Source organism: Clupea harengus, chromosome 22 (genome assembly GCF_900700415.2).
Source record: "Clupea harengus chromosome 22, Ch_v2.0.2, whole genome shotgun sequence".
NCBI classification, from domain to species: Eukaryota; Metazoa; Chordata; class Actinopteri; order Clupeiformes; family Clupeidae; genus Clupea; species Clupea harengus.
Window position 1 is genome coordinate 2,549,774 of NC_045173.1, and position 23,529 is coordinate 2,573,302.

At 43.0% G+C, this 23,529-nt stretch overlaps 3 protein-coding genes across 4 annotated transcripts; 1 reads left to right on the forward strand and 2 right to left on the reverse strand.

The window, feature by feature from the left end:
• Positions 1–1,133: 1,133 nt before the first annotated feature.
• Positions 1,134–4,804, reverse strand: rpl9 (ribosomal protein L9). Of its 2 annotated transcripts, XM_012831823.2 has the most exons (8): positions 4,782–4,803; positions 4,225–4,271; positions 3,991–4,106; positions 3,754–3,849; positions 3,474–3,606; positions 2,295–2,375; positions 1,726–1,842; positions 1,134–1,282 (listed from the first exon to the last, which is right to left on the reverse strand). In XM_012831823.2, exons 2-7 carry the CDS (start codon positions 4,268–4,270, stop codon positions 1,736–1,738), a joined length of 579 nt encoding a protein of 192 aa, XP_012687277.1. In that variant the 5' UTR covers position 4,271; positions 4,782–4,803; the 3' UTR covers positions 1,134–1,282; positions 1,726–1,735. The 2 variants fall into 2 exon arrangements, with proteins under 2 accessions (XP_012687277.1, XP_031415109.1); XM_031559249.1 differs by lacking the exon at positions 1,726–1,842 and having other exon boundaries at positions 4,782–4,804.
• A 115-nt stretch (positions 4,805–4,919) lies between these two features.
• On the forward strand, positions 4,920–10,284 carry lias (lipoic acid synthetase). Its single transcript, XM_012831814.3, has 11 exons — positions 4,920–5,189; positions 5,522–5,694; positions 6,077–6,170; positions 6,858–6,938; positions 7,099–7,255; positions 7,558–7,615; positions 7,847–7,975; positions 9,052–9,197; positions 9,414–9,484; positions 9,613–9,724; positions 9,915–10,284. Exons 1-11 carry the CDS (start codon positions 4,992–4,994, stop codon positions 9,968–9,970), a joined length of 1,275 nt encoding a protein of 424 aa, XP_012687268.2. The 5' UTR covers positions 4,920–4,991; the 3' UTR covers positions 9,971–10,284.
• On the reverse strand, positions 10,280–23,482 carry ugdh (UDP-glucose 6-dehydrogenase). Its single transcript, XM_031559247.2, has 13 exons — positions 23,212–23,482; positions 20,747–20,908; positions 20,361–20,462; positions 19,923–20,123; positions 19,623–19,820; positions 19,322–19,469; positions 19,098–19,192; positions 17,176–17,306; positions 16,333–16,457; positions 16,127–16,218; positions 15,929–16,039; positions 10,957–11,061; positions 10,280–10,924 (listed from the first exon to the last, which is right to left on the reverse strand). Exons 2-13 carry the CDS (start codon positions 20,906–20,908, stop codon positions 10,919–10,921), a joined length of 1,476 nt encoding a protein of 491 aa, XP_031415107.1. The 5' UTR covers positions 23,212–23,482; the 3' UTR covers positions 10,280–10,918.
• Positions 23,483–23,529: the final 47 nt, after the last annotated feature.

Genomic DNA, 23,529 nt, shown 5'->3' on the forward strand with positions numbered 1-23,529 from the left:
AAGACACAGCATGATGCAATAACTATAACTATTATTCTAATGAACGGTTCTAGCAGTGTTCTCTGGCACTGACAATTACTGTCCAAAGTTAAATGCAACACTATTATGTGGCTACGCAGGTGTTGTGGATACAGTCACTGATAGACCATTCTGCCTGTCTTGGGCTCTATCAACACTCTTCTGCTGCAGGTGTAGAGAGGAATCACTTGAAGAAAAAGATCCACATGAACAAAATTCATCTAAAGGTGCTATTTTTGAGAAATAAATAGATGTAAAGCCTTAGTCTCCTCATATTTTTCATTTATTTAAGTCCATAATACATCCGAGAGTTAAAAGTTGCAGTCCTCAATTCTGGAAATCGGCTGTTGAGCGCATATCAGGCTATTAAACATCCCTCACTACCACAATAGGACTGCACTTTAAGATGCTGAGCAGAATCACATTCCATTCCATCATTCCTCAACATAGACGTATTGTTATGGCCAAGGAATAATTCCTTTTAGTTCATTTCTCATTCAGGTATTTTAAAACGCAACACAAATGTAAATCGCTACCTACTTGACCTCAGAATCTTTGCTTTGTTTCAAAATCAAGTTTTTCTATGCAGCATTTGTAGACTATAACCAACAGTAATCCCCGATCACACAACCCTATGAAGACCAGCTAAAGTAATACCGGTACTTCATTAAAACACTTCCCAAATCCTTTTAAGTAACACTATGCAACAATTTTACACTTTTTGAGGTATGGTTTTATAGGCAACTAGTTTTGGTACCATCCTCAAATTCATTTTGAAAGCATATGGTCATGTGAAGGACAGATTAACACCTGTGTCTTTCCAACTAGCCATCCAGGATATGCAATATGTAGTTCTGTGTTTACCGGCTGAACACAATGGAGGAAAAGCTTTTACAGCATGACACTGCCAGCTATACTGCCAAAAGACACCAGTTAGTGTGTTGGCAAGGTTCTATCAGTGTCAGCTGGGCCTTTTGGCGGTGTTTGCAAGGTTTTTAGGTAGTTAGCGTGCTAGTTTTGGAACAGAACTCCTCATTGCTGCTGTAAAGGGTGAAGGCATTTGGGTACCTGTAGACATCCGTCACTCAGTCAGAAAAGTTTAACAGGACACTGGGTGGGTGTCTGGAAAATTATTTTTTATTACGAATAACAGATTAGTCCTCTGGCACCTCCACTACAGTGGTCTTCTCACTGACGTAGATGCCGTCCAGAAACTTCCGGATGTCTTTTCTGCGCACTGTAGTCGCCTGCTGGATCAGTGAAGCTGTAGGCAAGAACAAAAAAAGAAAATTAAAATAAGACAAAAATAAAACCCTTTTAAAACGAGCAGTGCAGGATGGAAATCAAGCAACAAACACGGAAGACAGAGCTGAAAGGTGTGATTGTTATTAAGGAGAGAAAAGGTGACGGACAGGGCTCATGCAGGTTAGTCAAACTTAAAACAGACAAAACTTAAAATGAAATCAGAGCGTGCATGGAAGTATCCAGAAGCAGACACCATGGCCTTGCCATAGGTAGAAGAAAAAAACTCCAAGGTAGGAAGAACAGATCTCGCATCAAAAGAACAAATAATTGATCCAAGTAGGAAAAACAAGATGAGGAAAACGAGACGAGGAAAGACAACAATGCAGACGGAAAAACGCAGATGAAAGGGCAGCCCAAAGACGAGTAGGCTGGGCCCATGTTCCTCACGGAGGCCATTCTAACCTCTAAGGGCTTATTGCTCAGGCTCCACTACTGTGCCCTTCTCCGAAACGTAAATTCCGTCCAGGAACTTCCTGATGTCTTTGTTCTTGACTGAAGTAGACTGCTGAATTAGAGCCGCTGAAACAAACACACACACTGTGCTGTTAACCACTTAGTCGGTTACCCACACACTCTAGGGGTTACCCGTACCCAGGAGCAGCCGCCACAACCAGGTTAAAGTCATGTTGGTCAGAGGGGGATTGAGAACACATCCAAGTTTGTTATACATACATTTGAATCCTTCACATCATACAGAACATTAACATAGGGGTTTGCACAGGGAAACAAAATAGTGATGTCCACACACATACTGTTAGGTCTAGCAAAATATTCCCATTTCCCATACTGGATAATGATGTTATAGTGAAGAGAATCAGACATGGGAGGATGGGATGGGACATTTTCTAGAATGGCCGCCTGCTAGAACACAGCTGAAGCTGCTATAAACAAACCCATCCACACAGGAGGTTCGCTTTCTCAAACGGTCAGAGGTTGTCCGTGTAGGTTTTGTGGATAAGCAAGTAACTCACCCGAGTTCGATACCAGCTCGATATCATTACCCTCCAGAATGAGCTCGTCTTTCTGGGCAGCAGAGAGGGCGCAAGACACTCCTAGAGGAGGAAGCAGGTGGAGGAGAAGGTATTAAACAAACAGTCAGATCCATCAACCACTGCAGGGAGTTTCCTTTTTCTAGTATTCCAAACTCCAATTTCAGTGGAAGACCATTAGAGGCAGAAGGGTTCATAATAGCTGGCCTGAACCATTCTTAAACTGTACAAGTCTAGCTGAACAGTTAAACAGTCCACGCACACCCAGCATATACAAGCACTGTAGGACAATAGCATAATTCTCATTCCTATTATGCAACTGATAAATATGAAACAGGCACAGCTTAAGTGTGGCTGCCCTTGTCCAGCTCAATCAGCTCATGCATGAAAGGGACTCAAAACAGGGAAGCAACCTTCAAGCAGCACCAGTAGAGTGATGCTAACCTAGATTAACCCAATGTTTTCAAGATCTGATCTAATCAACATCTGTTCCAACTCTGCAACTTATTTAACTTGGTTGTAGGTTGAGGTGACTACATGGTTTGATTCTGGCAACATCGATCAGGGAGCTCTTAAATGTACCCTCAATCAGGGCATTGCTGCAAAAGAGCCCCGTGCTCAGTCAATTCTCCCTGAATAAATAATAATGATGATGAAATCCCATTCCTGCAGTGGAATCTTTAATCTAGCCCAGCACCCAGGACACTCAACAGAAAGCAGTCATTGAAATGCTTCTGAAAACAAGCTAAACCAGGTATGTTCAGCTAATCAAGGGTGCCACTGATGAGATAGGTCAACTATGCATAGCAGGACGATGACCACATGCAGAGGAGATGGGCCCCATGAGCAGGGGACAAGTGCTGCTTCAAACATACTGGGAAGACCCAGCTTCAAGCACCAACTTATACTGTCATTTGAGTTAATGCAATGCTCTGAGAATAACCCCTTTAGAACTGCCAATTTGCATGGCCACTTGACTCTACAGCTTCTGATTTTTTTTTTTGAAGTGCCCATACCATACAGCACAAAGCATTAGATGGAAACGCTTTGTACCCATCCCATGACTGTTTGCCACAGACACAAAAGGAATGGCCATGAATGTTTTTTAGACTATCCACTGAAGCGTGGACACAAAAAGCCTCATGCAAGCACACGACTTACCTCCCCTCATGCGCACTCGCCTGATGTACTTCTCCCCAAGGAAGTTCCTGATCTCCACAAGAGTTCCATTCTCCTGCATCACCACATTAATGGGGAAATGGGCATAGACCGAGCGCATCTTGTACCGGAAACCCTGCAAGAGACACACTGGATTTACATTTCTGAATATCAAAATTTGACTCGACATCTACAGAATTCATATCAGTTCAGCCTTAGAGGATTACAAAACAGGTTGCCTATTATAATATGTAAATGTTGATGTATATATAACCCCACTTACCAGGGTCACTCCCTTGATCATGTTCTGGACATGGCTGCAGATGGTGCGGACTGTGGCCAGCTCCTTCCTGTTTCCCCACCATTTGTCCACACGAAGCTATACCACACATCCAAGAGATTATTTCAAGTACTTGGCTGCTGATCTATTAGTTTAAGCCTTTATTAGAGCAACATTTGTTATAGCTGGACAGCTAATGAGCATCACACAATTTTAAGGTATATTAACACAGTTACATACCTTCTTCTGCTTCTTGCCAAGCAGACTAAGCTCCAGGTTAATGTGGTTGAACTCCCGGCGCAGGGTACCTCTGGGGCCTTTGACAATGACAGTCCGCCCCTTCAGTGAAATCTCCACTGCCAATTCACATAACACATAACATCAGGACCAAAAGCAATCTAGAAACATTTTCAAATGTAGCAGCCAAAACAGTAAGTAGTGTCTGATCATCCTGAAGTACAACAGTTAGCATACCATTGCTGGGGATGTCGACCGACTGGTTACTGAGAATGGTCTTCATTCTGTAAAACACACAAACATTGAAAATAAATTTAAGACAACATCCAACGTAAGTATTACCCGAGCTTGCAGGACAGCTGGGCAAGCCCCAGACAGCAACTCACGTAACTACTTCATTAGCTATTTAACGTTAGCATCCTACTAACATTAACCAACAGCTATCTCCAAGGGCATAGACATGTACAGGTAGCGTAAATAACGTAGATTTCCCAACTTCTCAAATAAACATGATTGGTCATACGGATGATCCAGCAAAACATTAGGTACATATAGCAGTATATTCATTTAGCAGAACGCAGGGCCGAGCTCCGAGGAAGGGATGCTAACGACACCAGATCAGCAACCCTAACTTCATGGGGTCATATCAGCTATTTCCAGGACAATATTGGGTTATGCTAAGAAAAAACTTTTAATAACACTTAAATTGGGATTGTTTATTTCTAATGATGGCTACAGAGAGCGGATTACTGTAGATTAAAATTGCAACTGAAAAGTGAGCGCCATGTTCTTACCTCGCCGATAAAGGAGGAAAGGAAGGCGGAAGGACGTCATCGGTCAAATGTAGAGTCCCAGAACATTTACGTCACTAGTTGTTTGGCAGGGAAGACAATGTGATTACCGAAACAATTAATCCAAACGTTTTTAAATCTGTCAGAGTTCAATTTTTTAAGAACATCTTTGAAAATATGTAGTTTGGGTTGTGGTATTATGACGGTTTTCAAATGTCGAACGTTTTTGTAAACGTTGAAATTCTTGTTGTCTGGCAGGGCGAAGCAATCGATAAACGATATGTGTTGTCATTGACGGAAGGTTGGGGCCACCATTTAGTCATGGCGTTGTTAAAACAAAGTTGTGTTGTCGCTGGTCGTTTCACATGTAATCATCTTTTTCTCCAGTCTAGATGTATCGATGCGTCACATGTAAGTTTCTCTTCAGTGTGTGGCCGTTCTAATCATTGCCCGGCCAACTGGTGTTGGTGCAAACGTTAACGTTGAGGCTAACGTTAGTCTCCTGGTCAGCTGTATCCTAAATTAACTTGTTAGCCAGTCCGTTAGCTCGGTTGGCTGAGGGGCTATTTAAGATTTTATTGAACTGCATTTCTTCGCATATTTGTAATGTATTCATAGTAAGAGGCAACGTTGGTACTTTGGCACTGTTCGCTACACTGGTTTTGGTGTGTGAAAGAACGGAGTAAAGATTCTGCTCCTTAAGTAGTTCATATTTCAGGGTTTGATTGCTTTACTGGCTGCAGATTTACACTAGTGGCTTGACCACTGCCGCGAAGGCGGCTCCCACGACGAAGGATCGCAAGAAGGAATTAAGTGAAGACGGGCCTGATCTACAGGACTTTATCTCAGGTGAACTTTCAGACAAGGACCAATGGGAAGAGTACCGTGGCAACTTGAAGCGCCAGAAAGGAGAGAGGTGAGCTGAGCTTTTAGTTAACTTAGTAGACAGTCAAAGTTATTGAGATGGTTGAACTATGAAACGAATACTGTATGTTTTGGTTTGCCTGGTGTAAAGCCATTGGTCAATGAACGCTTGTGCATTTGTTAGCTAACACTGATTAAGTCACGAGGAAATGTTTTGAATGCCTAAACTTCTGAGTGCCGCTTCTTCAGATAAGGCCTTCTGACCAGAGCTTATCCTTCAGATAAGTCCTACTAATGTTAAGATACTTTTGTCCTATCGCGTTTCAGTCACTGTCAAGGTACAAAGGGCCTGTGCTGTTTTCTGTATGATCCTGGCTGGGAACTGTTTAGCATGCTGGTACTATATGTGATTGAACATTGCTGTTCTCTACTAGGCTGAGACTGCCCCCCTGGCTGAAGACAGAGATCCCTATTGGCAAAAACTTCAACAAACTCAAGAACACACTGAGAGACCTGAATTTGCATACGGTAAGGCACAGAGTGCAGAGTGGAGGATACAGACACAGGGTGATTCTTATTTCCTTTATTTATCCTTCCTTTCTTCCTTCCTAACTTCCTTCCTTCTTACGTCCTAACCCCTCCTTCTAATATAAACATGAAGGAAACGGGGAAGGACAGATGTGTTTGCTCACTCATGCATCACTTTGAAGATACGTCAATTATTGATGACACAGCAGCATCACCTCTTGCTGGACTTAAACGGACCTGTCGTTATGTACCGTTATGCATCAGAAATGAAGGACTTTAAGACCAAACAGTGATTCTATTGTATGGACTTGTCATTGGAAGAGGCAACAAATAACCATTAGGGATGTTGCAATTTGTACCTACAAGGACACAGGTCTACATTTGATTTAATTATTCATCATCATCATCATCATCATCATCATCATCATCAATCTATTTTGCCAAATGCTAACATCACAATTGATCGAGGTCTCCATTTAAATCCATAAACTAGGATAAATGTGTTATTAGATGAATTTCAATCTAAGAAGAGTACAGTGGAATACAAATTATTATAGTGAAATACATGATTGCAGACCAGCAAGTGTTATTCATAGAAGCTGACCTTTTAAAAAACAGCATGTCAAGTAGGAAAAGCTTCAATTATTTAAAATAAAAAATTGGTGTGTGTGTGTTTGACTTTTAAAGGTGTGTGAGGAGGCGAGATGTCCAAACATTGGGGAATGCTGGGGAGGAGGAGAGCATGGTACAGCTACTGCCACAATCATGGTCAGTAAGAGAGTCAGTAACCACTACAAAATAAAACAAAAAAAGAAACTCGTACTGCATCTCACTGTGTGATCTTGTTACTACTTACTATATATAAATTAGCACTTATTCCACAGATATAACCTCTAGTTTTAGAGGCTAAACTGCTCTCCCTCTTTAGTTGATGGGGGACACATGCACGCGAGGATGCCGATTTTGTTCTGTGAAGACCGCACGCAAGCCTCCCCCACTGGACCCCAATGAGCCCGTGAATACAGCAACAGCCATCGCTGCCTGGGGGCTGGACTATGTAGTCTTGACCTCAGTGGACCGGGATGGTAAGATGGAGAGGCACTCTTCTGGGTTTTTTCTCCATATATTCTAATCTAGCAAGGGGCTTAGCTAATATGGTATCAATCCAAATTACACTGGAAGTCACTGGTCTATCTTTGTAGCTCATGTCGCAAAGGAACAGTAAATCAATCTTATCACACCTAAAAGGAAAACTACCCATAGCAGCAATGATATTGTGGGAATCAGATCTCAGGCACTTAATGTTCTGTATCTCCTAAAGTCTGGTGGCATGATGCCAATAAGGTTGTGGTGAAAATGAGGTGAACTTTGTGTTTGTGTATTACAGACTTACTTGATGGAGGGGCAGAACATTTTGCCCAAACAGTGATAAACCTGAAGCAGAGGTAAGGGGTTAATGATCTATATCCATTCTTAGCTATAAGAAGCAAAGGAGCTGAGACAGCCCCTGTAGTCGTTCAGGTGACTCTGCGAAGGAGTCAGAGCAGCCATGAAAATGATGCACTGTTGGTTAGGTCATTAGATCTCCATCGTATTGTTTTGAACTCATGAATAGCCCCATTCCTCACTGACGCGCTGGACCGCACTGAGTGTGTGTTGCTCTATTGTTGTGGCAGGAGCCCGACCCTATTGGTGGAATGCCTGACTCCTGATTTCCGTGGAGACTTGAGTGCTGTGGAGAAGCTCGCCCTGTCAGGGCTGGATGTGTACGCCCATAATGTGGAGACCGTGCGAGAGTTGCAGAAGTAGGTACCCCCACACCTGTCTCACAATCTCACAGAAAGCTTCCCCTCCCCTCCCACAAACACACAAACCCACAGTGTACATACTGGTTATTGACAAGGAGGCGGGGGTTTAGGGGCCTACACAGCCAATCACCTTTCTAAGTATTCACAGCTGCAGTGATCTCAAAGATCAGAGTAGACATGAAAGCTAGTTCTGTCACAAACAAAAACAGACCAGAATGCTCCACATCCATTCAATATATTTGTGTGACTCGCATTCAATGCATTCATTTTTATGCTTCCAATGTATTCTCACACACGGTGTTTGGCATGGTAATACATACTTCTGTGAAAATCTAGGTTTTTCTGTTCATAGCATGATGCACTCGTCGTCCTGTTACTCAACGAGTAGAACATGGTGCTAACAACACTGAGTTCATGAGTTCATTACTCAGGGAGAACAGTAACTGATATATATATATATATACACATATATATCTGTACTGTACTGTAAGTGTCAGCTAAGTGAGTAAATGTAAATATGAATGTCCTGTTGAATGAAGCGATTTCGATTGAGGGGATTGTTAGCATGACCTGCTTTCAGACACAATATATGTCCATACCCATGAGGCACTGAACTGTAGGAAAATGGGGACTTTTATTTTTGTTTCTATTTCTTATGAATAAAATGATGTCATAATTCTGCTACAAAAGGACAATACTTAGCCTCCACAAGGGGGCGTCTTTTGGCCTTCTGTGTACATGAGGTCAAAGTCCTGCTTTGTTTTTTGGAGTAATATGATTTCTCAACAGCAGGGGGCAGAAAGACTACCAAGCATACACTTAACCGCCTCGCCCACATAAGTCTGTGGTTGTTCTTGATTATTGATTAGATCCTGTTGCTCACAAAATTATTAACATTTCCCATTTTACGTTCTGCCTCCACCTTCACTAGTCTTTAACAGGAGTAGGAAGAAAATACAGATTTTTGATAAAAAAATATCAGTTACAGAGAATGCTGGTGCTATGGAAGCCTGCAACGTGTGTGTGTGTGTGTGTGTGTGTGACTCCCTCCTGTAATATCATTTTGGCTTCAGGTTTGTACGTGACCCTCGGGCCAACATTGACCAGTCTCTGGCTGTCCTACGCCATGCCAAGGCAGTGAATACCACTATCCTCACTAAGACCTCCATCATGCTGGGACTGGGGGAGACTGATGCACAGATATACTCAACCATGAAAGGTAGCGAGAAGAGAAGGAACACACACACACACACACACGCGCACACACTGACATGCATTCATCTATGACCATGTGTCTATTCATAGACGATTAATGCAGGTTTGATTATACATCATAATATGACTTGAGGAGGAGAAGATGTATGGGCTGCACTGTTGAGAAACCTAACCAGCTTTGTGTGACTCACTCAGAGTAATGTGTGTTTGTGTGTTTCAGAGTTGCGTGACAATGGAGTAGACTGTCTGACTCTGGGTCAGTATATGCAGCCAACTAAACGCCACCTGAAGGTCAGCCTTGGTTTTAGTCCAAACTCAATCTTGATCTCTACATGTGTGGATTTGTTTGAGATCCAGTGTAACGTTAATGACATCATGTTTACCTGTGTCTGTTTGTGTGTGTGTGTGTGTGTGTACAGGTGCAGGAGTATGTCACTCCAGAGCGTTTTGCCCACTGGGAAAAGGTGGGGAAAGAATTGGGCTTTGTCTACACAGCTAGTGGTCCGCTTGTGCGTTCTTCTTATAAAGCAGGTAGGAAGCAAACACTTTATAAAAAGGAAGTAATATGATCTTACACATTACCAACATCTTATCCAATGACACATATGGGAACATCACGCTAACTTGCCTACCTTCCTTTTGTGTAATGAACTCAAATATCTACCATGTCCCAACCATAAACTAGCTCTAGGTTAAACTTATAAACTCCTCCATATTCCAGGTGAATTCTTCCTGAAGAATCTTCTGGAAAAGAGGAAGGCTGCTACACCCGAATAAACCTTACTACTTCAGATGTTTATCCATCCCATCTCCTTTGCAGTTATATCTAATAACTACTACAATCACTTAATCCACACATAATCCATACATAATCTTGGGGAAAGGACCAAAAGAGAAGGACTGCAAACACAGGCTTGTGTCACTATTCAGATCTGCACAGGATACATATTTCATTTGTTCATTTTCTCACGCTTAAGTTCATTTAAGTTTAATAAATGCTCTCATAGTGAGAGTATGAAATTATCATTGTAGCTGCTTTATAAAGAGTTTGTAAAATATGGATATGAATACAAATAAAGCTATGAACAAGATGCAACATGTTTAATGACATTTCATCTGATTGGTCCAGTATTACAATCTTTAATTTGTGCATTCTCATAAAATCCATGCCATATAAAAGATTTCATTAAAAAAAGAACAAAACCATGCACGCACACACACACGATGACAAATCGGTGTTCTTAGACAAGGCAGACATTGGAGTTAATTCTATGCGATTAGTATTGAGTGTTATAAATCTCAACTAGAACTTGACATGTAGACTAGACTAACCGTATTCTGACCCAAGGATTGCCACCCCAGGCAAGTAATACATGGTTTCTATTCCTCATACTTATGATTGGATGGTGTTTGTTGATGAATACATCACTCACCACTAACCTGGAATAAAAATCTGTGTTTCAACAGTGGCCTGTTTTAAATGGGAGAAATGCTAGTTTAAAGCTAGGAGATGAGGTCTGTAGGGGTATTTCAAGAGTCTTTAGCTGGTGTGTTTATGTACTACTGTACAACATGAGCGATTACAGCTCTAATGCAGAGTTGTGTGGCCCTGTAAGAGTAGAGTCGGTGTGGAGCTCGTCAGACTTTGGCCCTGTAAGAGTAGAGTCGGTGTGGAGCCCGTCAGAGTTGTGTGGCCCTGTAAGAGTAGAGTCGGTGTGGAGCCCGTCAGACTTTGAGTAGAGTCGGTGTGGAGCCCGTCAGACTTTGGCCTTCTTGGTTGGAGGCTCATTGATGGAGATGCGGGTCATTCCAGCAGGAGGGGTGAAGGGAATCCGGGCCGGTGTCACTTTCTTACCGATGATCTCGATCTACACACACACACACACACACACACACACACACACACACACACAGACAAACAGACAAACAAACAAAAGCTTCTTGTAAGTTAGAATATCAAAACAAATGGTCCTTTATCTTTAACTGACCAACAACTTCCATTCTTCAGTTTGATGCCCATCTCTTCTCTCAGCTTCCAAAGTGTATAATTACTGTGAACACAGGTAAACTGTCAAGTCCAGATATCTCAGCATTTTGTTATGTACTAGTTATCAATTATTATTTGTTGTCTGTCCACCCTTATATATCAGTTATATAATGTAGGTCAGGGGCCTTGTTTATAAAACTTTTGTACGCACAGGTTTGATTTTGAATGTCCGTACTCTAAAATCCAAGGCAAATTCGATATTTATAAAAACTGTCTTTGATGTGGAAAAGAACCTAGCTCCACGTCAGGTTCTAACTCTTGTAAGGCAGAAATGGATCTTTGCAGTGGAAAATCACAGATGGCATTCTTCCTCTAGTAACTTCTCATTTGGTGGGGCCTGGGTGTTGGTTTATGGTGGCCCCAACAAACATTCCAGAGATGCACTGTCCCAATTGTTGATCTTCCCACCCCCTGCTGAGACTCTTATCTCAAACCTATGTGTCTGGTTCTCTCTCTGTGCTTTTCCAGGCCGGGGTGAAACTAGGGGCAGAGAAATGAGTGTAAGAGTGCTAAAGTGAAATATTGCATTGTAAGATGATTTCTTTGTCATGTTTGGGTTCATTTTAACGGTCTCAGTCTGAGTAGGAAAATGGTCTCAGTTCTACAGCTGTATATATTAATTAAAACATAGATATCAGAGACTTGATAATTCTGGTCTCTGTGAGGGTGCAAAGGTATCTCTCTTTGGAGGGGGGTCACCCCAATTTTGGGTGAGAACTCCCTCCATTTAGTTGTTAATGTGTGATTCTCCTCTTGAGAAACCTCGTATCTTTGGGGGTAATTATTAGGCCAGATGCAGGACTAAAATGTGTACTTAAGGGTAAGGCATTCAAAGAACTTGGAGCATTCTGTCTCCAGATCTCCCTCACATCCGTGTGAGTAGCCACTTCTAAGCAGCCATGTATGTTCATGTTCTCTAAGTGTTTGATGTTTCACGTGGTGTTTTAGAAACTTATACTCTTCATTTTAGACTTGTTGAATTTGTAGACTGTAGTAGGGCACTTGTACCTGTTGTAATAAATTGGTAATTCTGACCCACTGTGCCCCTTCCGAAATTCTTAACTAGAAAAGTATCTTAGGTTCCAGTGTTTCCACAGATGTCAGGCTAGAGGTAGTTTCTAGCCCCAAGTAGCCACAAGCGTAAAACTTTGGGGGAACTGGCTATCCTCAACTGGACTAGACACGCTACAGCGAACTCTTAATTGTATTACATAGCGGTGGTTTGCCGACCAGCCTCTGCACTGGATCGAATGGTTATACGGGATCGTTACCTCAGCCGGGCACCCGTCCCTGAACCAAGTCGAACTAACAAGCTGCAAAGTAACGGAACGGAGCTGTAAGACCTCTGAGTTAGATCCAGAATAGTTTCTGCCTGTGCCGTGGGTGTGTCAATCGGCCGTGGCATTATCCTAAGCGACACTATTCCAAGGCAAGCTGGTTACTAAAAAGTAGGGGAGGAATTCATATACAGACGATAGGTGTACAAAAGAATGAGTTGGAGATCAGCCTACAAAACCCGGTACTTATATACATTAAAAAGCTAGGACCTATGGCTGTGTTCCTAAGAGAGTGGAGTCAGACAAAGAAAATGGAGTCAGATCATATATGTTTGAATTAAGAAAGGTGTTTTAAATCACTGTTACGTTTTCAGCAAAGCGAGGAGAAAGACGCACCGACTCAAACCTTCCAGAAGCCTATTCCCTCATTGGTCTAGGAAGTTACGTCCTTACACTGTTCTTCTAATAGTATGAACAGAGGTAGTAGCCGTAGGCTTATTTCAAGACTGTGCACACACACACAACTTTTTTTGTTCATGGTTTGCAGAATGAGAAGTACGCCTACATAATGAAGTGAAAATAAATAGGCCTATAGGGCCTACCTACTTCATGATGGCTTGGTCCATTAAAAACGCTATAATTTTCCCAAAATTCGCAGGGTAGCCTAATGGACCAATCCTTACAGTTAATCTAAAGATTTTGGTCAATCTATTATTTCCGATAAAATGTCCAATTACTATGGTTAAGGAAGAGAATGGCGGTACTTGCGCTCATGATATTTCCGACTGCGCAACACGAAGGGAATGTATGAATATAGCCTCATCACCACAACACCAAGTGACATCCTCTGAAACCATGGCCTCACATTTCTATTGCCAACCCACAGACAACCGTTTGAACAGTTTCAAAGCACCGGGCGTTTTGGAACACACACCTAGGGACGGTGGCGGTGCTTGGGTAGGATCAGAGGCTGCCAATGCATGAGGAGGGAGGTGACTAGGTCCAATACGTCCATAAGATGTGATGCAGTTATGTAGCCCTGTTTGGTCACGGTGCATTTATGGAAACCCAACCTGTACCATAATGTAGAACAGTAGGCTATACAGGGCTGGTTGGATTCTTTCCGCCATTAAGGTGTAAGGATGCAGAATCCATGTGTCAGCAGCGACTAATAACTTTATTATTATAAGCAAACAAAATGTTGGGGAAACATATTGGGGCAGCCGTCATGCCATCATCACTGAATCCCTAGCAGGCCTGCATCAAAACCATCATGCTACATGCTACATGCAAGCATCCCTCACGGTTTTACACGTCCATATGCTCTCAATCTATGTCAAAATGGGATTCCCTTGCTTACTGGAATGTTTTTTTTAGGGGAGTCACCAGCCGTTACCGTTATTAACCGTGGTTTATACATTTATTTCGCAAAGTTAATCCTAACAGTTAATACTCGGTTGTGTCCTATACACAGGAATGCATTTCTGTAATAGGAACTAATTTGAATATGAAATGAAAATGAACTCGTGTTAATATGAAGCTGCATAGGTACCCAGAGGGTCTCTAGCTTTTTTATTATGCTAGCTACCTCTAGCTTAGGGAACCATTTTAACAGTTGGCAGCTGCTAGGTGTGTGATGAACTCATGTTAATATGTGTGAATATTAACTGGTGAAAATGAACTCGTTAATATGAAGCTGCACAGGCACCCTGAGGGGTTTTTACCTTCAGCTCACCAATTAAAGGCAGCTTTGGGTTCAAAGTGATCTCAACTTGTGGGTGATGTTAAATGGCTTCACATAGAAATGACTCAATCCTGAGAGAAATAATGGGACATCAATGGAGCAAAGGCTTACTGCGATATCAATGTTATGTTAGCGAATGAGGGAGGAGAGGTCCCCCTCCACTCTGGCCTTCTCAAACACATTCATTTAATGGTTGCAATTCCCACTGCAAGCATGTCAGGAGATTATCATGCATGGTACCGGTACTAGGTAGCCAGGGGATCCATTAACAATTACACTTAAACGTTTAGTGTCCATCCCCACACCACAACATAACACTAAATAAATGCTCAATAAATGATTTTCACGGTGCCTGGGAATGGGGTATTTCTGGGTGTGTGCGTGGAGGGAGGAGGTGTAGGTGTAGTATTTTTGCTTGAAATGCCCTTCCCTACGTCGTATAACTTTTAAATAGCTAGTAGCGGTTGTACCACAACTATATGCCATGACGTAACGTTCTATAAACTGCGGTTAATACACGGGTGCCAATATAGGGGGTGTGTTTTATACAATTACATAAAATACTGTAATGCGGTTTACATACTGTGCAGTTAATAGTTGGGAAAATATGGTACTATTCCATTTTAAATGTCCAAAGTAAACTTACAACCTTGCAAAATATGACTGCAAGCAGAAGCCGATCGCATGGAAACACAAGATCCCTAAGCACTGTCTGGAACACCATTATGCATATTAGAACATGTCAGTTGATCTAGGCTACGGATCATTCTTACAGGTGAGAATCAAATTGAATTCTGATGAAGAAATAATCATTGCTTTAAAAACTTTTATTTTTTGTTTAGTTAGGCTATATATTTAATTAAAACATGTTTATAGGCCAATTATATTGATGAAGGGGCATTTACAAGGCGGAGGCCTAAAACCATTCAGCTGCGCACGATTTCACAATCATTTGTGTAGTATTGTGAGTAGCGCACGCATGTCTTGTATGCGTCCATTTTCTCTGAATCACATGTATGTACATTTCAGAAAGACCTTAGACCTTAAATGTAGGATGGTTTCTACACAACCTTTTATGAAAGAGGCCCTGGGGGTGGGTGGGGAGATGCCTCACACCCTGCCCTTCAAAGCTTTTGTTGGAAGAATGCGTGTAAGGTGTGTTAGGTGTGTTGGGATGGGTTTGTATAGGAGAGAATGACATTCTTCTGGTTCTGCCAGTTTACTGATCAAAGGAGACGACATGCAAGTTTTTTAATTTAAACCCGGTCCTACACTAAACTATGCTACAGCACTCAGTGCAGGGACGGATTACCGAAAGGGCCTACAGGGCCCAGGCCCAGGGGCCCATGAGCTCAATGTCATGCTCTCCTATACAAACCCATCTCAACACACCTAACACACCTTACACGCATTCTTCCAACAAAAGCTTTGGAGCTCAGATTACATTTAAGTCATGTTTTGTGAGCGCACAAGAATTGTTTGGCGCGCGAAGGGGGCCTTTTACACGTCCAGGCCCAGGGGCCCATGGTTTCATAATCCGTCCATGACTCAGTAGTGTATTTGTAGAGGAAAAACATACTGTATAAATGATGGAATGATGGAGTGGCCTGTTTAGTAATTCTGAGATGCTGATACAGCCGAGTGTGGGAGTGGGAGAGAACCCGTACCTGGAAACCGATGTTCTGGAGCCGTGGGATCAGGTGATCTAAAACTCTCCGTCCATCAAATAAAAAGGCTGGCTTCAGCATGCGCCCATATATCTTCTCATAGTCCAGATCCTAGAAAAGACACCATCACTCACATTTTCAGACAAAGCACATATTCCGTGTTATGTAATGTAGTCCGGAGAACAGTAAGGGAATTACCTTAAACATGTCCCACTCTGTGCAGATGACCAGAGCATGGGCCCCATCACACGCATCATAGGGGTCAGTCGTCACGGTGACCAGGTCAGACACTAAAGAGACATCAGACTATTAAATTACATCACCACCTATATATGGCTAACTACTATATATCTCCTCACATTCACATATATATATATGATACAGACACACACAGACACACACACCTCTTTCTGGGTTGTCTCCTGAGAGGTCCTGTATGATCTGCTCCTTGAGTACTTTAGGGTCATAGATGTGCAGTTTTGCCCCCTCCTCCATAAGATATTTAGAGATATGTATACTGGAGGACTCCCTGTTGACAGATTTACAAACAAGGACAGTGAAATCAGTGAGTGTCTCAGATGGTTTCAGTGGTCATCTTCCCTTAAGATTATGAATATAGGGCCCAGTCAGGGAGGAAATGAAAAGGAATTAGTTTATGGGTAACAAACATGACAAGACAAAGTCTTCAGCCCAAACAGACCTAAATCATTTATTAAAACATAAGAGATGTTTCAATTTGAACAAATCCCAAAAAGATTAAATCTACAGCTCACAATGTAACGCTAAAAGATGAGTCCTGAGATTTCACGACTAAACAAATTACTTTTTATTTCTAAACAAACATCACACATGTGCACTCCTAAATGTATCCCATAGGCAGTCCATGCCTAGGGCAAACATTGGTCTAAGGTTTCAACACTAGTACAGAATGACTAAGGACTTTTGCTCTGAGGGTCAAAAGTGTGTGTGTGTGTGTGTGTGTGTGTGTGTGTGTGTGTGTGTGTGTGTGTGTGTGTGTGTGTGTGTGTGTGTGTGTGTGTGTGTGTGTGTGTGTGATGGATAAAGGGTTGTTATGGGTGTGATTTCAGTGGAGGAAAGTTTAGAGATTAAACTAACAAGGTGAAATGTCAAACAGATGAACTTCTCATGAGGAAAAAAAAAACACAACAAAACAAACAGAATTTCAGACTAAAGTCTATCACACAGGGAGAGTAAATTCTGTCCGAGTGGTGTGGGTATGTGTGTACCTGGTGTCTCCCGTGTCCTTTTTGAAGGAGAAGCCAAGCAGGGCTATCTTTTTGCCCGTCACGGTGTTGAACAGACAATCAATGATCCTGCTGGCGAACCTTCTCCTCTGGTACTCATTCATGTCGATTACCTTCATGGTAAGAGGGAGTAGCACACCAGCATGAGAGAAACAAACTCACACAGGGTCGTTGGAAAAACACACAGAATCTGTCCATTACTGTAAGGCCAAAGACAGCAGTTCTCACTTTCAGAGCTCGGTTCAATGCATGATTCCTATGCACCATAGGGTTGTATTCAGAAGTGAATCTGCTACTACTCAGGACAACATGGCTGACTCATGGTTGTTCATAATCTTCAACGCAAGCAGGTCCAGTGGTGCAGTTGCCATATTGGTAGATGTGGATATTTCACAGTATTTCACAACCTTCCTTTCCAAACACTAACTACCTCTGATGGATTTGATGCAATTGCATTAATCCTGATCTTAAATAGGCCTTTTGGTGGCATGTGGCTTTGGTGGCATGCAGCTTGTTTTCAGCAAGTAAAAGAGGTGACAAATATGGGCCAGAGTCTTTGTATGTTAGGCCTGCTAAAGCTATAATCTACTACATTTTGTTTCCTTCGTGTTCAGATAGGTGTTATTACCTATTTTGTTATTGTAAAAGCTAGATAAATCCAATTCTGAGATCGTAATAATCGTCTTTAAAAGTCTAATCTGATATGGTAGCCTACATATACAACAGATCTGAAGTGGAGGTGATCATGGGTCTTGTCTGTGTTTTGTTTTAGATTGGGGGCAATAGTATCAGACATATGGCTTTAGTACATTTGTGAAAAGTGAATTTTAAAATCACTAACTACTTGATGATTTGTTAGCAATGAGCTCTGGAGGCCCCATGAACCTCATCATTTTCCTAATTCTTGATGATTGAGAGTAATTACATAACCATGAGAGTTGTACCATTCTATTTCCCTCCCCTCCATTGAAAGCTAACTGTTTTGGAATGGATTCAGAGGGAAGTGGCTACTTGCTTTAACACACAACACCACAACCCAGTCTCGGTGTGATTTGTTCTGGAAGACTGCAACTAAATCCTTGTTAAGGAGAGAGTTAAGAGTGACCACAGCAACCTCACAGTCCAAAACTCCACCAAGCCTGGGATACTCAACCAAGCCTGGGATACTCTGGCCTTTGCAACCTCACAGTCCAAAACACAGCCAAGCCTGGGATACTCAACCAAGCCTGGGATACTCTGGCCTTTGCAACCTCACAGTCCAAAACTCAACCAAGCCTGGGATACTCTGGCCTTCGCAACAGCGCCTCCACCGGATCTCCTCTTCCCAAAATGCTGACTCATTGTGAGACATGATTTGCATGGGGGTGAAAGTATATACATTATCTGTCTGTGATGGAGATAATTTCCAAACACTGTTAATGACTAGTGCCTTGTATTAATAATTACCTTTTATGAATCATGTGCTTATGTAAGCAGGAACATGGCTTTTCTGTGTTTCTGCGTGTGTGTAACTTAGATTATTAGGTGCCACTTAGTCTGCATATGTACAAGAGAATGTTTAGACCAGAGGTGATAATAAGGGTCAGACTGTGCTTCTTCTGACCTTGTGCAAAACTGCCATCCTTGCAAGACAGGGAGCCTCGGACGTTAGAGATCCACCATGTGGTTACCCCTGCTGAACGCTAAACTTCTGTCTATATAAACCTTGTGCGATGTGTTTATCATTGCTTCACTTTTTAGCCTTGTGCTGTGAGTGAGCCCGATTGCAATTGTTGTTGTCTAATAAATATACTTATATGCATCTCCGGAGTCCTGAGGTAACTAGAGTGAATTTTCACCTAACAGTCTGTCTACGTAAGTGTGTATGCATGAGTGTGTGTGTGTGTGTGTGTTTGTCATCACACCTGTTGCCAATAGGATGCGACCTCAGGTAGGTTCAAAGCCTCACACAGATAAACCAAGTTCAGCACATCTTTCTGGAAACAACTCCCTCCGAACCCTGAAACAAACAACAAAGACAAACAACTGAGACTTAACATTTGGTGCCCTTTAACACACAATAGAGCCACATTCAGAGCTCAGACACAGAGCTCTAACAGTCATGTTAAACTCTTTCACCCTTACTCACCCACACTGGCTTGGAGGAACTTGCTGCCAATGCGCTGGTCCATCCCGATGGCTTTGGCAACCTCCTCCACGTCTGCTCCGGTGGCCTCGCAGAGCGCTGAGATGGAGTTGATGCTGCTGATGCGCTGGGCCAGGAATGCATTCGCAGCCTTACGACACATGAAAGAGAAAACTGCCGGAGTCAACATCATCCAAGGAAGACATTCATATACACAAGACAGATATATACTGAATTGACTGACATGCTGGGATGGAACCCCATATCGTGATAATAATATGTGTGTTTGTACGCGTGTCCTCACCAGTTTGGAGAGTTCAGATGACCAGGTATTTGTGGTGATAATACGAGCTTTGGGGACCCAGTTCTCATAGACGGCGCACAAAGCACGGATGGCCCTTTGACCCTCTGATGTTTCATCTCCACCAATCAGCACACGGTCTGGCTCTTTCAGGTTCCGCACAGCTGTCCCCTCGGCCAGAAACTCTGGGTTAGACAGCACCTGCACAGCCAGAGAAGAGACAAAATGACTATCAGTGTGTACAATCTCAGACAGACAGACAGACAGAAAGACACACACAGACACACAGACACACACACAAACCTGTAGGTTGAGGCTGGGTTTGGTGTTGGCATCAAATATCCTCCGGATGCTCTCAGCTGCGCGGACAGGCACGGTGCTTTTCTCTGTGACGATCTTGTAACCATTGGACACCTCAACGATGCGCCGAGCACAAGCCTCAATGTACTTCAAATCAGCAGCACGACCTTTCCCCATGCCGTATGTCTTAGTGGGTGTGTTCACCTAAGACACAGAGGGTAATAAAAGGTCAACAATGACCACTGCCTTTAAAAGAAAGGGTAGGCACCCATATAACTGGGCATGTTCCTTCAAAGTTTTTCTAGACTTATGTTCAATTCAATGTTACTACACATTGGTAAAGAAGTTAAATGTCTACCTATATTAAGTGTGCACAGGGATATTCTTTCTCAGTTACACATCAACTGACATAACTGATTGAGATAGATGCGTGTGACTTACAGAGATGAACACCAGGTCTGCGTCTCTGATGGCAGCATCAATGTCAGTGGAGAAGAAGAGATTTTTACCTCTACAGGAGAAAACCACATCACTGAGGCCTGGCTGCAGACACACAAAGAGACTTTAGAGAACAGACACACCTCAGCATTACTGAGACTACACAATACAGAGAGAGTTACAAACCATACACACACACACACCATACAATGGAATCATGAATTAGACAAATGGAATCATGAATTACACAAGTGGAATCATAAACAGCTTATTTACATCCTTGGACTCAACACGATACAGGCTAAGTTTATAAGCTGGGTGTTTAAACATTGCTGAGAGCTCTCCCTCTCTGTGAGTATTTGTGCATGAGGGTGTGCAGCTCAACCTACCTCATAAATAGGCAGTGTATCAGAGTTCCAGGCTTTGATTCGAGACTCGTTGACGTCAACTACAGTGACGCGGATTTTGGGGCACATTTGAGCGATAACGCTGCAAGTGGGTCCCCCCACATATCCAGCCCCAATGCAGCATATCTTCTTTATCTCAAACATCTAGGGACCAAGACATTTTCATTTAGTCATTTAGCGGACGCTTTTGTCCAAAGCGACGTACAAATGAGAGAACAGTTAAGCTACGAGCAATAGAGACCTAGTGTAACAATAAATACTATTTTACATAAGAAATAGAAAAAGGTGCTCACCAGACCTGGAGCTGCTATAAAAGTTCGCCCCTTTTACCTTCCTCGGGAATTCAGCCATTACTCTAATCCCTACCTATAGACAACGCCTAAAACAGGGAAAACCGGTGTTTCGGGCAGTTCAACGCTGAAGTGCTGAATCAATTAGCACTCTCTAGGACTACTTTGAAACAACAGATTGGCAGATGTTCTGTGTTGCAGCACATTAAGGAATACACAGACTCCGTCTCTTCATACATCTCTAAATGATGTCGTCCCTAGGGTCAGTGTTAGGACTTTCCCAAACCAAAAGCCCTGGGTAAATGGTAATGTCCGTGCTAAGCTCAGAGCACGGTCCTCTGCCTATAACTCTGGTGACCCGGAGGCTTTGAGGAAGTCCAGATGTGACCTACGGAGGGCCATCAGAGATGGAAAAAGAGACTACAGGGACAAGCTGGAGTCCACCTACCTTAGCTCTGACCCCCGACGCATGTGGGGTGGCCTTCGACACATCACAGGCTATAAAGGGAGAAATAGCAGTGATGATCAGCCTGCCACCTCTCTACCTGATGACCTCAACACTTTTTACGCAAGGTTTGAGGCAACAAACACCCTTCCTTCCCCGAGACTGGCCGAGGACCGAGACGACTGCACTCTGTCCCTGACCGTGGCTGACGTGAGGCGAGAGCTCCAAAGGGTGAACCCTCGGAAGTCATCCGATGGAGTTCTCAGGGGATGCGCCGACCAGCTAGCGGAGGTATTCACCTCCATATTCAACCTCTCACTACATCTGTCTGAAGTCCCCACCTGCTTCAAGCAGGCCACCATCATCCCCATACCTATGAAACCATCCATCACCTGTATAAATGACTACCGCCCTGTAGCACTGACTTCCACCATCATGAAATGCTTCGAGCGGCGTGTCAGAACCCACATCTGCTCTACCCTTCCGAACACCCTGGACCCCTTTAAGTTTGCATACCGCCCAAACATATCTACAGATGATGCCATCGCCCTGACAACGCACACCACCCTCTCCCACCTGGAAAAGGGTAACACATATGTGAGGATGCCGTTCGTGGATTACAGCTCAGCATTCAACACTATTTTGCCTGCCAAGCTCGTCCCTAAGCTGAGGAGCCTGGGTCTTAAAATCCCCCTGTGCAACTGGATCCTGGACTTTCTGACGAGCAGACCCCAGGTGGTGAGAATGGGCAACCACACCTCCTCCTCACTGACCCTGAGTACCAGGGCCCCCCAGGGCTGCGTACTCAGTCCCCTCCTGTACTCCCTGTACACGCAGGACTGTGTGGCAACACACAGTTCCAACATCATCCTGAAGTTTGCAGGCGACACTACCATCCTGGGCCTCATCTCTAACAACGATGAGACCGCCTATAGAGATGAGGTAAGGGGCTTGGTAGCATTGTGCCAAGACAACAACCTGCCCCTCAACTTCTGCAAAACCAAGGAGATGATGGTGGATTTCAGGAAGCTGCAGAGGGGGGGGCCACAACACCATACACATCGAGGGAGCTGCAGTGGAGAGAGTCTCCAACTTCAAATTCCTCCTATATGTTATAATGTAATATATATATATATATATTATTTTTATCTTGTCTACTGCGTAGATGTTGCCTGCCAAGTCATAAGAATTTAGCTGCGCTGAAGCAATTTGGTGCATGTGACAATAAACACTTTGAATGTAACTGCTTTAACTGCAAGTTAAGAACTAGTTGAAGTGCAAGTTAGGAAGGGAAGTGCTCTCTGAAGAGTTGGGTCTTCAAGAGCTTCTTAAAGGTAGAGAGGGACGCCCCTGCTCTGGTAGTGCTAGGCAGCTCGTTCCACCAACATTTCATATGGGCTATTAAATCAACCTATTACACTTACTGACAACAAATCAAGAGAGGCTACGCATAATAGCAGCAGAACAATGGCTAACAGAGTGGCCTGCCAGCTTTTCACAAATAAATTCGCTAAGTAGCTAATGACTATACCTTTCAAGCAATTGCTAATGTTTCAATTTAATGTAAAGTTTAATTTTCTTGGATCCGGTAGGTATTCAAAACATAACACATTGGACAAGTTCAGTTTAGGGTCCTAGGCGAATGACATCCTGAAGGCTCAGGGATATAACGAATGAGACGATTATACAAAAAAATCAGCTGCAAAACTTACCGTGTTGATAAACTAGCCTGGGACACAAAACACAGGATAACGAAAATCACGACCACGACGTTCAATGGGCTAGTAGAGCACAGAAAGTTGGAACTTCACGTCTGTAGTGTTGTCGGCTTGATACTGTACAGTGTAATCTTTAAGTATTACAACCAACTTTGCCATCAAGCAAGCACAACCCCGCAACATATCTTCCGGAATTTGTGAAAATCTGACGTTAGGCCAATCAAAGCTCTCTACGTCAGCATGACGTCAAAGAATGGGGAGGGATTTGCGGCACACCTATGAGTTGGCGTCACCACAAATGAGAGCACAAAC

Excerpts from the sequence above, each read along its gene's own strand:
- rpl9 (XM_031559249.1), bottom strand. The coding sequence starts at position 4,270 with ATGAAGACCATTCTCAGTAACCAGTCGGTCGACATCCCCAGCAATG. Across the intron at positions 4,107-4,224 it reads GGTCGACATCCCCAGCAATG|TGGAGATTTCACTGAAGGGG; the intron begins GTATGCTAACTG and ends GTGAATTGGCAG. Across the intron at positions 1,283-2,294 it reads CGAGCTGGTATCGAACTCGG|CTTCACTGATCCAGCAGGCG; the intron begins GTGAGTTACTTG and ends TCTTGCCTACAG.
- lias (XM_012831814.3), top strand. The coding sequence starts at position 4,992 with ATGTCGAACGTTTTTGTAAACGTTGAAATTCTTGTTGTCTGGCAGGGC. Across the intron at positions 7,256-7,557 it reads GACCTCAGTGGACCGGGATG|ACTTACTTGATGGAGGGGCA; the intron begins GTAAGATGGAGA and ends TGTGTATTACAG. Across the intron at positions 9,725-9,914 it reads GCGTTCTTCTTATAAAGCAG|GTGAATTCTTCCTGAAGAAT; the intron begins GTAGGAAGCAAA and ends TCCATATTCCAG.
- ugdh (XM_031559247.2), bottom strand. The coding sequence starts at position 20,908 with ATGTTTGAGATAAAGAAGATATGCTGCATTGGGGCTGGATATGTGGGG. Across the intron at positions 19,193-19,321 it reads GTTCCTCCAAGCCAGTGTGG|GGTTCGGAGGGAGTTGTTTC; the intron begins GTGAGTAAGGGT and ends TGTTTGTTTCAG. Across the intron at positions 16,458-17,175 it reads AAGGACACGGGAGACACCAG|GGAGTCCTCCAGTATACATA; the intron begins GTACACACATAC and ends ATCTGTCAACAG.